Source organism: Colossoma macropomum, unplaced genomic scaffold (assembly GCF_904425465.1).
Source record: "Colossoma macropomum unplaced genomic scaffold, Colossoma_macropomum, whole genome shotgun sequence".
NCBI classification, from domain to species: Eukaryota; Metazoa; Chordata; class Actinopteri; order Characiformes; family Serrasalmidae; genus Colossoma; species Colossoma macropomum.
This window is the reverse complement of record NW_023494788.1, coordinates 35,598,298-35,612,838: the sequence shown is the minus strand read 5'-3', so window position 1 is coordinate 35,612,838 and position 14,541 is coordinate 35,598,298. Positions and strand designations below refer to the sequence as shown.

The 14,541-nt window shown below is 39.3% G+C and overlaps 1 protein-coding gene across 2 annotated transcripts; it reads left to right on the top strand.

The window, feature by feature from the left end:
• The first annotated feature begins 724 nt into the window (after window positions 1-724).
• grhpra (glyoxylate reductase/hydroxypyruvate reductase a) lies at window positions 725-13,871 on the top strand. Of its 2 annotated transcripts, none has more exons than XM_036569251.1 (9): window positions 725-936; window positions 3,580-3,710; window positions 8,712-8,784; window positions 9,719-9,835; window positions 10,029-10,117; window positions 10,602-10,703; window positions 11,478-11,613; window positions 11,780-11,910; window positions 12,517-13,871. In XM_036569251.1, the coding sequence occupies exons 1-9, from the start codon at window positions 854-856 to the stop codon at window positions 12,636-12,638; spliced, it is 984 nt and encodes a 327-aa protein (XP_036425144.1). In that variant the 5' UTR covers window positions 725-853; the 3' UTR covers window positions 12,639-13,871. The 2 variants fall into 2 exon arrangements, with proteins under 2 accessions (XP_036425144.1, XP_036425143.1); XM_036569250.1 differs by having other exon boundaries at window positions 725-1,068.
• The last annotated feature ends 670 nt before the right edge of the window (window positions 13,872-14,541 follow it).

Genomic DNA, 14,541 nt, shown 5'->3' with positions numbered 1-14,541 from the left:
AAATGAACTCTATTTTCATCATAGCACTGTAATTTGTGCATGAGCAGTTAAAGCCACTTCTTGTGAAGAGGCACAAAATAGGCCTAATATTGTGAGGAAGACAGAAAAACAAATGAAGAGAAAGCAAAAGAAGTGTAAACATATGTATTACATATTCTGAGGGCAGAGGAAAAACAGAAAGGCAACGATGAGATGCTATCAACATATTTCACTGATGACGCACCAAATTTCTCATTCGAGAACTGAACTGAACTTAATAAGATGCCAGGAAGATGATTAGTAGTATTATCATACTTAAATATTTCTTACTTTTAACACTTATTAGTATCTAAAGTTTAAAAATGTACCTTTTTGTAATATCCAGATTGTATTCAGATTGATTTTTGATAGTCTGGACAGCAAAAAAAAAACACATGCAACTTTTGCAAATTGGATCCAAACCGCATTTGGAGGTGGTTTGAAATGTGATGTGTTGAAATGTGTCTTTTTCTGTAGGGTTCATTGTTTATTGAAACACTGCTAATTAAACAAATTCAGACTAACTTCTGTTTTACAGTCTCGTCGAGCTGATTACAATGAATAAACGCAGAGTCGAGTTATTGGCCAAAAGTCGAGCCCGCCTCTCAGACGCGTTGGAGCCGAAGAATTGATTCTTTTGGAATCGACTCTCCGTCACTGCTCAGACTAACTTGCAAAGGTCAACGTCACAGTGCGCATGCGCAGTGGGAGTCCACGCTGCTGCAGAGTAAACAGAGCCGGTTAGCTCTGCGCTCTGTGACTTTGGTGGGCTTTTAAGCACCTTGTAGCCACATTTTCACTCCTTCTTTCATCCGGCAGCTGTATCTTCTTCAGCATGAGCGCGCAGCCTGTGCTGAGAGTGTTCGTGACGAGGAGGATTCCTCAGGAGGGACTGGAGCTCCTGCAGAGAGCGGCAGTGTACGCAGGTTTACCTACAGCAGCTGTGCAGACACGCACAGCTGAGAGAGACTCAATTAAGAGTCCACAGGACGCTAAAACTGATTTACACAGCTTTTCAAACGGAGCAGCTAAACGAGCTTCAGACACAAGGTCTCTATCTGCTGTAGAACTCTGCAGCTTCACTGACCTTCACTCAGGTCCAGCAGGTCCTGCTGGAACCACAACCTGCTGCAGACGGTTATTATTACGGAGCTCCGCTGGGGACATCACGTATAAATAAAAATAATGCGTTGCAACGCCGTATTAACGCGTGGGAACGAGATCCTAATGCGTGAACACGCCATATTAACGCGTGGGAACGAGATCTTAATGCGTGGCTGTGCTATTTTAATCCCTGGGAATGAGATCCTACGGAGCTCTGCTGGTGATGTCATGTATAAATAGAAATAACGTGTACTGACCTGTGGGAATGAGATCCTAATGCGTGGCCCTGGCTTAGTAAGGCATGGTATTGAGATCATGCCTTATTAAGCTGTGGTCAAGGCTTAATTATCTCATTCACATACCTTACTAAGTTGTGGCCACACACTAGGATCTCGTTCCCACGCCTTACTAAGTTGTGGCCGTGCGTTATTTTTATTCATACAGAATGTCACTAGCAGGGCTTCATAAGATCCTAATGCGTGGCCACAACTTAGTAACACATGGGAACGAGATCCTAATGCGTGGCCACGACTCAGTAAGGGGTGGGAACAAGATAGTAAAGTCGCAGCTGTGACTGGGCATGGGAACGAGATCATGCCTTAGTAAGCTGTGGTCAAGGCTTAATTGTCTCATCCCCATGCCTTACTAAGTCATGCCCACGACTTAATCATCTCGTTTCCGCACCTTACTAAGCCATGGTCATGTGTTATTTTTATTTATACCAGATGTTAGTAGCAACTATCCTAATGCGTGGCCATGATTCAGTAATGCGTGGGATCAAGATCCTAATGCGTGGCCACGACGTAGTAAGATGCGGGAACGCGATCATGCCTTATTAAACTGTGGTCAAGCCCTAATTATCCCATTCACATGCCTTACTAAGTTGTGGCCACACATTATTTTTATGCATAGCATTAGTCTTTACACTACAAAACATGTAGATTTCAACTCTGTTGAAAAAACCCATAGAAACCATTAAGTGTTTCTGTTGGTTCCTGATGGTTTTGTCATGCGTTTTGGCTTTTTATTGGGTTGATATCAAAGTGTAAAGGGTCTTGATGGTTTAACAGGTGACCAGTGGCTGATTTTAAATGCATTTAATGGTTTCCTAATCAGATATTAAGGTGTTCTACAGGTGGCTAGTTCTCTCTTTTCGAAACCATTAAGCCAATTCCCATTACAAAGCAAAACAATTAGGTTTTAATCCTAATGGTATCTAATGGTCCATTTTCAGCAGGGGTTGACAAGTGAAATTAAATCTAGTCAATATGGTTAATACTTCTTGTTTTGAGTTTTCTGTAAGCTTATTAAGAGGTTGAACTTCGTTCTAGACAGTTTTACTTGTTTTAAGTGATTGTTGTAAGTCAGATTGTCTGTATATTGGCAGATAATGCAGCTCATCCCAAGCATGTTTCTTATAGCAAGCAAAATGAGAGATTATTTAAGTTACTAAAATCACTTAAAACAAGTAAAAATGTCTAGAAAGAAGTTAAATAATCGAATAATAAGGTTATAGCAGTTTCAAAATGAGACATATTGGGTATATTGAATAGATTTAAGGCAATTTCATTTGCTAAGATGTCCTGATTCTCTCTATGTGTCTGTCTTTCTTTGTCAAACATAAACTCCTTTTTCTGCAGCAGTTTGTCAGAAATTAGACTTTTTATCTTGAAAATGATTTAGTTTCTAAAAATTTCAATGTACTGTAGCATCTCGAGCTAATGGCGTGCTATGTCCGTAAATAACATCTTATTTCCTTGACTTGGTATCTCAAAATAATGACTTCCCTGCAAAATTTCGACTCAGTAAGAAGTATCTGAATAGAATGGCTTACTAAGTCGAAATGGCGTTTTTCTCAAAATGATGACTTATTATCTCAAAAATGTGACTTATTATTTCGGAATAGTGGCAGACTATGTCAAAATAACCTCTTGTCTGTAAAATTGTGACTTAATGTCTAGAAAAAAAATGTAATTTCCTTGAACTTAGGATTTATTACCTGAAATAATCACTTGAAAACAAAAATATGATGACTTTGCTTTTTAATATTTATAATATATAATAACTTATCTCTAACTAATCACTGATTTCCTTCAAATCCAATATGTTATTATTTGAGTTATTACACTGCTGCCAGAAGAAGGCTGGGAAAAAAATGTGTATTTTTTTCCGAAGTGGTTTCTTAGTAGTCTGAAGTTTTTTTTTTTTAAAAAAAAAAAAAGCTTGTTTTTCTTTTTTGCTCAGTCTTAACAAAAGTGTGTGTGTGTGCGTGTGTGTGTGCGTGTGTGTGTGCGTGTGTGTGTGCGTGTGTGTGTGTGTGTGTTTGTGTGTGTGTGTGTATATTTATATAGTATTTAGTATTTCTTAGTTCCGCAAAGGAGCTGATGTTTTATCTAACATCGATGTTTAATCTAACTTGGATCTTCTGTAACCCCACATGTCTCCTGTTGTGTTCAGATGTACTGTGTCGCTGTGGGACTCAGATGAGCCTGTTCCTCGGGCAGAGCTCCTCAAGGGTGTGGAAGGAGCTCACGGTCTTTTCTGCCTGCTGTCTGACCGAATTGATGCTGAGGTGCTGGATGCAGCCGGTATGATTCTGCTTCCAGCTTGACACGACTGTTGACTTTGAGGTTTTGTTTGCTTCTACAGGTGGACAGTGTGGCAAAATATATATATATTGTGAGATATTAATAATACCTGAAGGCTTATCTATGATTTGACAATTTTCTGAGGTTTGAGAAGTTACAGCAGACAGAATCCAACAGAAAACTAATTTGAAAAAACGTTCAAAAGCTGAGAGTGCAGTGACTTTTGTCTTGTTCAACACTTTACATACTGCACATAAACTACATCTGATGAAACAGGCTAAAGCCCTTTCTGATGAGGCACGTGCTGGTCAGCGTGCAGGTGATACCCATGGCACTTCTGACGAAACATCATGTTTTTAACACCATGTTTTGTGCCTTTTTCTTCACTAGACCTTGTTTATTTTTGATTTGATTCATTTTTTTCCAGATCAAGTCGAGGAAAAAATTATGGAATCACTCAATGTTTAGGATTTAAAAAATAGAATCACTTTGTAATTTGCATTTCTAAAACACCAGCACATAAAATACCAGCACAATTCTAAAAATGCAAGTCAGCCTGCAGTTAAAGGGGAATCCCACTAGTTTTTTCAGAATTTCTAAATGTTTCAGTCTTTGTTTAAATTTCAATCATTCAGAGTGGTTTGGTGTGCAATGATTCATTGTAGAGAAACATACAGACATTGATTTCTTTACAGTTGTGGTGATGTCTTTTGAGTTTTTATATGGAACGTTGATGATGGTAAAATAGTGATAAATCTGAAAGCATAAGTTTTCTTCGGGAACTATTTTGCCCTACAGTGCCCTGCATGTATACTTACATGATAAATGGTTCAAAATAAATGGATTAAATACATTCTAAGCTAAAACTATATCAGAAAACTATCATAAAACAATGTCTCAGACATCAGGCAGCATGTTCATAACTATCTAATGTAATAACTTCTTGTTAGGGAACTTTTAGAGGTGGACGTCTGGTTTCTGTCACCACCACGGTGAACAATTCTGACTCGGCAAGTTTCTCTAGAACGGAGCATTTCACACCAAACCATTCTGAATGACTCTGTTTACATTTCAACCGTTACGTAGAATTTTTTTCATGAAAAATTTGGGAAGTTCCCCTTTAAAAGGGAGTGCTTACAGACCTTTACGAGCTGTTGGACTTGGCTTATTGAAAGAAAACTTGGCTCCAACAAGAGAGCCGTAAGTTGAAACAGTAGAATGGATTATAAAACTCTATCAACAAAAGGAAATCCAACATGGAACATGGTTGTTCCCAGTCAGCTGTGTCTAAAATTTGTTTAATCAAAATGGGAAGATTATAAGAGGAAAACATACTGGTAAACCAAGGAAGACGTCAAAGCATCAGGATAAAAAACTCAAAGCAATCTGCCTTGAAAATGCACAACAAAACAAATTAAAAACGAATGGACGGAAACCAGAGTCGATGTCTGTGACAGAACCGTAAGAAATCAGTTGAATTAAATGAGATTTACATGCAGAAAAGCCAAACCAAATCCAGCACATTCATAAACAGAAGAAAACAAGGTTGCAGTGGGCTAAAGAGAAGCAGTCATAGAGTGTGGATGACTGGATGAAGGTGATACTGAGTTTCAGTGTTTACTTCATTAGTGAAGTCTAGGCCTCAGTAAATGTAGGCCATCATAAAAGCCAGAGGAGGAGCAACAAATATAATGTTCCTCAACATTGAGTGATTCCATACTTTTTATTCTACTTAATCTGAAAAAAGACATGCCATTAATTAAGATAATTAATTTAAATTTGTTTGAAGTACACATTGGTTCGTCAATGGTTGATCTTTAGTAAAGAAAGTGGTTCTGAATAGAACAATAAACACTCAGTGAACCCTTTGCATGACTAAAGGGTACTTTGCATCTTGAAAGAGTTCCTCAGATTGATGGAGAATGTACTGTATATGGTTCTGTACAGAAGCTTTTTGAAAAGTGTTCTGTATAGAACCACAAAGGGTTCTTCTGTTGTTATGATGTCAGGCCAATAAGATCCATATACAGCACTTTCTCCATCAATCTGAAGAACGCTTTAACGATGCAAAGATCACTTTGATCATGCAGAGGGTTCTTTGAGTGTTTATCGTTCTGTATAGAACCATTTTCTTTCTAAAGAACCCTTGAGCGGTAGAGCTGTCTGCAGCAGTGTTTCTCAACTGCTGGGCCACAGACCACCAGTGGGCTGTGAAGCACCCTCTAGTGGTCCGCAAGCCTGTACTCAGGGGGAGGCAGTAGTTTTTGTGGGCAGGTAAAGTCATAAAAACTTTTTTCCAAAAGTGGAAAAAAAATAACTTGATAATTAAAAATCGAATAACCAAACTTGTTCCAATTGTAAATGATGTAAATGTTAATAGAGACGTCCAACTAAAAACTTTGCAGGAGTAAGCTGATTAAATTTCGACCTTTTTGAACACTCCACCTGTACTTGGGTCTGCAGCAAACAGCTGAACCATGGCCTGGCAGGAACCACTGATCCCGGTCCGCTTCCAAGCGAAAGCTGGTTCATTTTGCTGCTGGTGGGAACACGTTTTATAATGAAATGAACATCTGACTCTTTACAGGCTCGTATTTGCTTTCATATTGTTCCACAAGCTGCTGTTAAAACAACAGGCGAGCTATAAAATAATAATGAAGCTATGTGTTTGATTTCGGCTCATAGAACATGGAATGTATTTTTGGCCCAGCATCAGCGACCTGAGTGGTTAAGCTCTAATAGATAAACCAGTCATAAAGAAGCAGATATCAAGTAAGGTTTATTATTATTACTTTGATTGTGGCAACGCTAATCCCAAGGCCCAGTGTGTGGAGGGTGGATTGACTCTTTAAAATGAAGTACTAAAACCCTCTGTAGAGGCATCTTAAGGCCAAACGCACTACTCTTGTGGGGAAGCCGCTGGGGTACATTCAGTGAAAACATGATGGACTCCAAACACAGTCCTCATCTACCTTGTGCATTTCTATTCTTTTTTTGTTTTCCCCCTTTTCTCCTTTTTTGTTGTTTTAGTTTTCCTGTGCACTGCTATGCTTTCTAGTTATAAATAGGTGGGCCTTGGGGTGGGAAAGGTAAGACCCCTGGGCTACAGCATTCAGAAAGAAACCTGCATTACCACAGTAGCCATGGAAACCAAAGTCATTGAGAACAGCTCTACCACGGCTCTACCATAGTTACACCACACATGTGCACTCACCATGGGGTATTTGGGTAACCATGTGGAAAATAGCTGCTGTAAATGGTTAAACAAGGACTTAGAGGTTAGGAGGGGTTGACTTCTACCATTTTGTTTTTATTTCCGCAAAGCACCACACACAATAAATGGACAATGGTAGGGCTGAATAATTTGGCTGCGATTTAAGTTGCAACTCTTTTTTTTCCATAACTTAAAGTTCAGGCCTGTTTTTATGGCCAAGAAAAGCAGCTTATAAATGTTTTCTAACTTGAGGCTTGCAAGCTGAACATAATACACCAGACTTCCAGTTAGTGATGGCTATGTTGTCATGTTCACAGGACATGAGTGTTGGGTTGCTTCGAGGTCTGTTATTAAATTTCTTCACTTAAAACTTGCTAAGACAACATTGTTGATAATGTAAGTTATCAATAAAATTGCAACTCTTGCGAATTGCACTCCTTGAAATCGTCATTTTGATATCAGAACTGTTAATCTTTCAGTCCCAGCGGTTGTTTTTACCATCACTGGGGGCTGTTACCATGATAATCTGGTTACCGTCACCAGGCACAGGCCTATTCTGATCAAATTATTAGCCCCTGTTAAAACTCTCTTTGATTCTGCATCTGGCTCAGTAGGCCTGTGTTGCTGCATGCTGAGGAGCTGGTGTGTAATTGCATCTCTAGGCGATCGGAGCATGAGTCCCAGCTGCCCACTGCTGGGCAAGATAACAGTGAGTGTGCAGGCATGAAGGTCTGACCTTTAAGAGGAACAGGAAGTTACATTAAACACTGTGACATGCGAAATTTTGCTTCCTCATTTAATGCACAAAGCTGGTGCCCAAGTGCAGCACTTGCACTGTCGGTTACTTTGAACCATGGCCGTGGTTAAGCAGAGGTAACTGCTTGCCAGAGGTTTGTCCATTTCCTGGCTGCATTAGTGAGTGATGGACTCGCACCCTATAGCAGCGTTGGCACCACTGATAGAGTGACCCAATTGTTTAATCCCCATAGAAAAGCATTGACCAATAGAATGGGATGCACTGGAGCAGCTGCACATGAGCCTAAGGTCACCATACACAATGCCTAGCATGTATGGGTATGAAGCCCCCTGTGGAGCAGTGGAACTGCGTTCTCTGGAGTGATGGAGCTCCATCCAGTATCTTTGGGATGAGTTGGAGTTATCATCTGTCATATTCTTACAGCAACGTTCCAACATCTAGTGTAGTTCACACTTGACCACACCAAACAAGCCTGGAAAAATGTAACGATTTTTTATATTTTATGATTGATTTACTCTGTTATACCTTCCATGCAGTGGTGGTGATGGGAACCAGACGTCTGAAGTATTTGAAGGGGAATTCCGCTGATTTTTTCAAAATATCTGCGTAATCAAATGGTTGAGATGCAAACTCAGTGGTTTGGTGTGAAATGCTCTGTTCTAGAGAAACTTACTGAGTCAGAATTGTTCACAGTGGTGCTGATAGGAACCAGACGTCCACCTCTAAAAGCTCCCTTACAGAAAGTTATTATATTAAACATTTATGAATGTACAACCTGATATCTGAGACATTGTTTAAAGATAGTTTTGAGAAGGTTTTTTTCCAAACATTGGTGTAAAATGGCTGTATTTGCATCAGGATGCCTGGTTCCTATCATCACCAAAGAATTCCAGTCAGTATGTTTCTGTATGATGCACTATTTCATATCAAAACTCTCTGAATTACTTGCTTTACATCTCAGTGATTGAATTGTGCAGAAATGTAAGACTGATATGTGACCAATAAGCAACCTGTATTTTCTGTTATTTAGGCCCCAACCTGAAAGTGATCAGCACTATGTCTGTGGGATTCGACCACCTCGCCATTGATGAGATAAAGAAACGGTGAGTGTAAAAGAACATAAACTCCGGTCAGTATCCTTTTTTTAGTTTTTATTGAAGTTTCAAATGTGTTTCTGGTGCTGATATGAGAGAAAAGAGCTGAAAATAAGCATTACATTTCAGCAGATTAACTTCTGACTAAGTGCATATTTATGTCTACTAACTTCTATACAAGTCAAACACTAAATGTATAGTAGGGATGTCCAAAGTCTGGCCTCAGGGTCAAATGCGGCCCACAAGTAGATTTTAATTGGCCCATATTTTCTGTTGTAGAGTGTGTTATTAGCGGCCCGCCAGCCAGTATGTTGCAGTTCTTTCACCTGATGGTGGCAACAGTGCTATAAAATTTGCGAAATGCTCTGCACTTCGGTAACGAAGTTGGCTAAAGTTTAAGAGCCTTTATTCTCTGACTAGACCTACAGTCTCATGTACTGACCCACGTTCAGTCCAGACTTCAGTCATGAAGCTCAAACTAACATTGAGAAGCAGAGATTTTGATGGAAATTTAAGCACTTTTTCATCAAGAGCCGCAGCAAATGAGCCTCATGTTTGACATTTAAGAGCTCATACACAGATTCTCAGAAAGGATTGCTGGGGGGGATCCTACCCACCCACCCAAGTAGCAAGGCCACTTGTGCTGTCTTGGACTCCTGGCCACAGACAGCTGTAGCATCACCAGAGATGGTACTCGCAATCTCCTGATGATAATTTTGAAAAAAGTTTTGACACTGATATATAGTAAGCACAGAGACAGTGGACGTCTTAATGACCAAACACCACCAAACCAACAAGGATATTAACACACCAACCTGAAACAAAGAAATTGTTGTGGCTAAAGCATAAACAATCTGACAGCTAGAAAACAAGATAAAATGAAAGCGACTAAAATCTGAGATGTCTAAGGCTAAAATCTGCACTTTGTCTCTGTCTTTCTCAGGGGGATAAGGGTGGGCTACACTCCAGATGTGTTGACAGACGCGACAGCAGAGCTGACTGTAGCTCTGCTATTGGCTACTGCTCGACGCCTGCCTGAGGGCATACAGGAGGTCAAAAGGTCAGACCTATACCAATTTGTTAGCACTACTTTGAATGGATTAATTTGTGGCTGTTTTCTCATCATACTAGTGTAAATCAGAGTTTGTCCGTTCAGTCCAAAATTATTTTGCCTCTATTTAAATGCACTTATCTGCTCTTCCAAGTTTACCCACAAATTCCTCTTCATTTTGGAATTTTGTATTTCCTCCCAGTGGTGGCTGGAGCTCATGGAAGCCGCTGTGGCTGTGCGGTTATGGCCTTTCTGGCAGTACGGTTGGGGTCATCGGTCTGGGACGCATAGGTACTTTCATCAGTGCAGAATATAACTATTAAATATACTTTCTATACTTGCTATTTGTACACAATTTGCATTATGTAATTGTCATTTGAATATGTAATTGCATTTAATATTCTGTATTGACTGGTTCCAAGGCTTCAGTGATTTTTCATTTGTTTTTTTGACAAAATAACAAAAAAGTGGGGAAAAATGTAAAGGATTTTTTTTTTCCTGTAAAACAAGACTGTAAGCATATTTCCAGCAGTGTGGTTGCACTTTAGCACATGAACAACAGAATTATAATAATGTTTAATAAATTATTGTTTTACTTGCCTATAGTCTAAATAGTGTAAATAGATAGACATTGTTACATTTGTGTATTGAGTGTATTCATAGAAGATAAATCACCCTCTGAAAACAAAGTGGTTACTGTATTATTATAGATATGATATGAAGCTGATGGAGGGATTAATTGAGCAGTGAAGTTTATTGATGAGTTTATTTCTAGGCCTGGCCATTGCACGCAGGCTGAAGCCTTTTGGGGTAAAGAGGCTGCTTTACTCGGGACGGCAGCCCAAACCACAGGCCCAGGAGGTGGACGGAGAATACGGTGAGAAGGAAAGGAATAATGAAGAAACATCTTCCTGTAGAGCAGTGATCCTGTAGTAACCCTGTTCTGCACGTTGCCATGACTACAACATAAATATAGCCATTTTATTTACTATCCAAAACCACCAGTGAACCTACACGTGTGTTCCAAGTTTTATATAGAATGTTGATGATGGTAAAATTTGAAAAACATTTTTCTTCGGAGACTATTTTCCACATTTTAGGCCAAAACCTTCTCAAAACTATTGTGAGACAACATTTAGACATCAGGCAGTGTATTCCTAACCGTTTCATGTAATAACTTTCTGTGAGGGAGCTTTTAGAGGTGGACGACTGTATAGGGTGGAGGCTCTCTCTGATTTAGAGGAATGAGCTATATGTGGTGCCGTTAAGACAGAAAGAGAGATGTTGTAAGAAGAATTGAATATAGAAAGAGGAAATGAAGCATGAGACACAGAGACTTAGAGACTGCAGGTTACACTGAAGACTGAATGCATTCTCTCTCTCCTCTCCTTCTCCCCCCTTCCCTTATCTCTCTTTTTATGGTTTATGTCTCACTTCAATTTCACTCTCTCCCCCTCTTGTTTTTACACTCTTTTTCTTTCACTCTGTCTCTATTCCCTCTTTTTTTTGTGTGTGTGTATATATGTATTGTGTGTGTGTGTGGTCTCTCTCTCTCTTTCACTCTTTCTCTCCTCCCCATCTCTCCTTACCTTCTCCCATTCCTTTCTTTTTCTCCTCTCTTTCCTTTTTTATGTCTTTAACCCCTCTTCAGTGCCGTTGGACTCTCTGCTGGGTGAAAGCGACTTTGTTGTGGTGTCGTGTGCTTTGTCTCCTGAGACTCAGGGTCTGTGTGATAAAGGCTTTTTCAGCAAGATGAAGAAGACGGCGGTCTTCATCAACACTAGCAGGTGAGATCAGCGCAGTATTACACAGCACACTACAAACACCAGTGACGCTTCAGCTGTAGTGACTGTGTTGATTCCTCAGGGCTGTTTATCAGTTCATTCACATGTGCACTGACTGGAGTTTTGTCATGTCTGTCGTTTCTGTGTGTGTGTCCGTCTCTTCCTATAGAGGAGCTGTTGTAAATCAGGAGGACCTGTATGAAGCCCTTACGGCTGGTCAGATCGCTGCAGCCGGGCTTGATGTGACGACCCCAGAGCCACTGCCCACTGATCATCCGCTACTGACCCTCAAAAACTGTGGTGAGTATATAGATACTCCTCCAGCCTTTCTTCTGAAATGAAGGGTATTAATGAGGAGTACCGGTAATGCTTTACACTAGATGTTGGAACATTGCTGTGAGGATTTGATTGAGCATTACTGAGGTCAGGTACTGATGTTGGATGGTCAGTTCTGGATCACTCCAACTCATCCCAAAGGTATTGGATGGAGCTCCATCACTCCAGAGAACACAGATCCACTGCTCCACAGCACAATGCTGGGGGGGCTTTATACCCCTTTAGCCCACACTTGGCATTGGGCATGGTGACTTTAGGCTCATGTTTGGCTGCTCCAGTGCGCCCCATTCTATTGCACAGTGCTTTCCTGTGAAGATTATACAAGCTGTGTCAGCGACGCGTGATGTTAAAAGAAGCTGAATTCACTCTTCAGAAGGGCTGTCTGGACATTATTTATTTATGTCAAAGTGCTTTACCTACAAAAACAAACTGGAAGGCTAAAACAAAATGTAAATTAAAACAATATGCAGTAATGCAAAACATTTAAACCCTATATTTAATTGAAAATAGTACAGATTTTGGTTTGACTTTGGTGCTTAGTGCTAAGCTCTAACTGTGTCTCTTCTGCAGTGGTTCTCCCCCACATTGGCAGTGCCACCTACTCCACACGTGGCATCATGGCTCAGCTATCTGCTAACAACCTGCTGGCTGGACTGACGGGTGAGGCCATGCCCACTGAACTAAAGCTGTAGTGCCCCCCAGTGGGGCCTGATACAAACCTCAGCACTCCTCCAACATCCACACACTCACAAGATGTTTAAGGTGCACTACAGTGCTTACTAGTTTAGAAATGACTTAATGGAATCATCTTACATTTAACTGAAGCTGCAACTTGTTAGTGTACAGTATGACTACAGTATGTCTTGGATGATCAGTCTCACGAAAGCCAGTATCCACCACTTTAAAACATTAAACCATTTAGTAAGTCGTAAAAATGAGTGTTTCATAATGACTTAATAATAATAATGACTCATAATAAGGTTTTCATAATTGACTTCTCATTGAGGTTTTATCTCATAATAAGGAAAAAGATTCTCATTGTGAATAAGTCTTAGTTATGACTCGCCATAAGTTCTCATTATCTTGTAATAACGAGAACGTTTCTCCTAAGTATGAAAATGTAATAATAATGAAAGTTTCTTGTAATCGAGACTAGAGTATTTAATAAATAACTCAGTACCTTCTTATTATGAGATATTGTCATAATTGAGAAAATATCTCATAACTTTGAGATTCTGTTGTATTTCATAGATATGATGCAGGACCTCATTATAAGATATTAAGTCAATTTAGATCTCTATCTCAGTGTTGAGATACTCTATCATAGTAACAAGATAATTTTCTCAATAATGAGATGTCTTTTCATGTTATGACTTACTGATCATCTTCTTGATGGTGAAAATGATCCTCAACACTGTCATTAGTGAGCTATTTGTTTAATTCTTTGAATATAATCTCTTTTCTTGCCTCCAAGCCTTCAGATTACTTCATAGATTCCGTAAGAATCCCATTTTTTTCACTTTCTGCACTAAATGACTCTTATGAAGGGTTTCATGTGCCTTGTTGATTTTCTCTAAGGTCCTTTGGGTCCTGAGTTTACACAGAGCAAATATTTCTTTAGTGAGGACTCACTGATGCATTATCATTGTCATAGTATAATAATCTATATTAATGGTGCTGAAGAATTTCCCCAGGTGATGCACATACAGACACTCCAGCACAGAATCTATGCCTTAATATAGTCTGTAACACGGTGTTCATCCTCATTCCATCTATGTAGGAGATTGAACAGGGATGCTAACATTAACACGGCTGTTAAACAGTGGCAGAGTTGTTGTCTTAGGATGGTGTGAGTAACATTGTGTAATTTTGATAAAAATGTGTCTTAAGGCAATAACTTAATAAATGTAATGCCTGAAATTCAAGGAAAGAGCACTTTCTTATTTTGTTTACCGCCATGTAAAAAATCTTGCTCGTTGTTTATGTAAGAAAATTTGTAACAAAATAGTCAAATCAGATATCAAAGATCAATACATATTCATAAATCTAGTTTTAATTTTTGTCAGAAAAGTGAGAAAACAGGCTACTGCTCTTTATCTCTTACACACTTAAAAAGATGGTTCTTCAAGGGGTCTTTATTAAAGAAAAGGGTTCTATATAGGGCCATGAACACTCAAAGAACCCTTTGCATGATAAAAAGGGTTCCTTGCATCATGGAAGGGTTCTTCAGATTGATGGAGAATGTGCTGTAGATGTTTCTACATAGAACCTTTTCAGAAAGGGTTCTATATAGCACCATAAAAAGAATCTTCCATTGTTACAAGCTTGACATCATAACAATAGAAGAAACCTTTTTTGGTGCTATATGCGACACCTTTTTTTTTTTAAAAGATTCTATACAGAACCATATCTAGCACATCATCCATTAATCTGAAGAAACCTTCAATCATGCCAAGGGTTCTTTAGTTGTTCATGGTTCTATATAGACCCATGAACATTTACTAAAGAACCCTTGAGGGACCATCTTTTTAAGAGTGTAGGATAACACACAACTACTTTGTTACTAATTTATAACATTATTATTAATATTATTAT

What these genes read in the sequence shown, in the direction of transcription:
- grhpra (XM_036569250.1), top strand. Translation starts at nt 854, where the DNA reads ATGAGCGCGCAGCCTGTGCTGAGAGTGTTCGTGACGAGGAGGATTCCT. An exon ending in ATTGATGAGATAAAGAAACG is followed by an intron (nt 8,785 to 9,718) that starts GTGAGTGTAAAA and finishes TGTCTTTCTCAG; the next exon opens with GGGGATAAGGGTGGGCTACA. An exon ending in GGAGGTGGACGGAGAATACG is followed by an intron (nt 10,704 to 11,477) that starts GTGAGAAGGAAA and finishes ACCCCTCTTCAG; the next exon opens with TGCCGTTGGACTCTCTGCTG.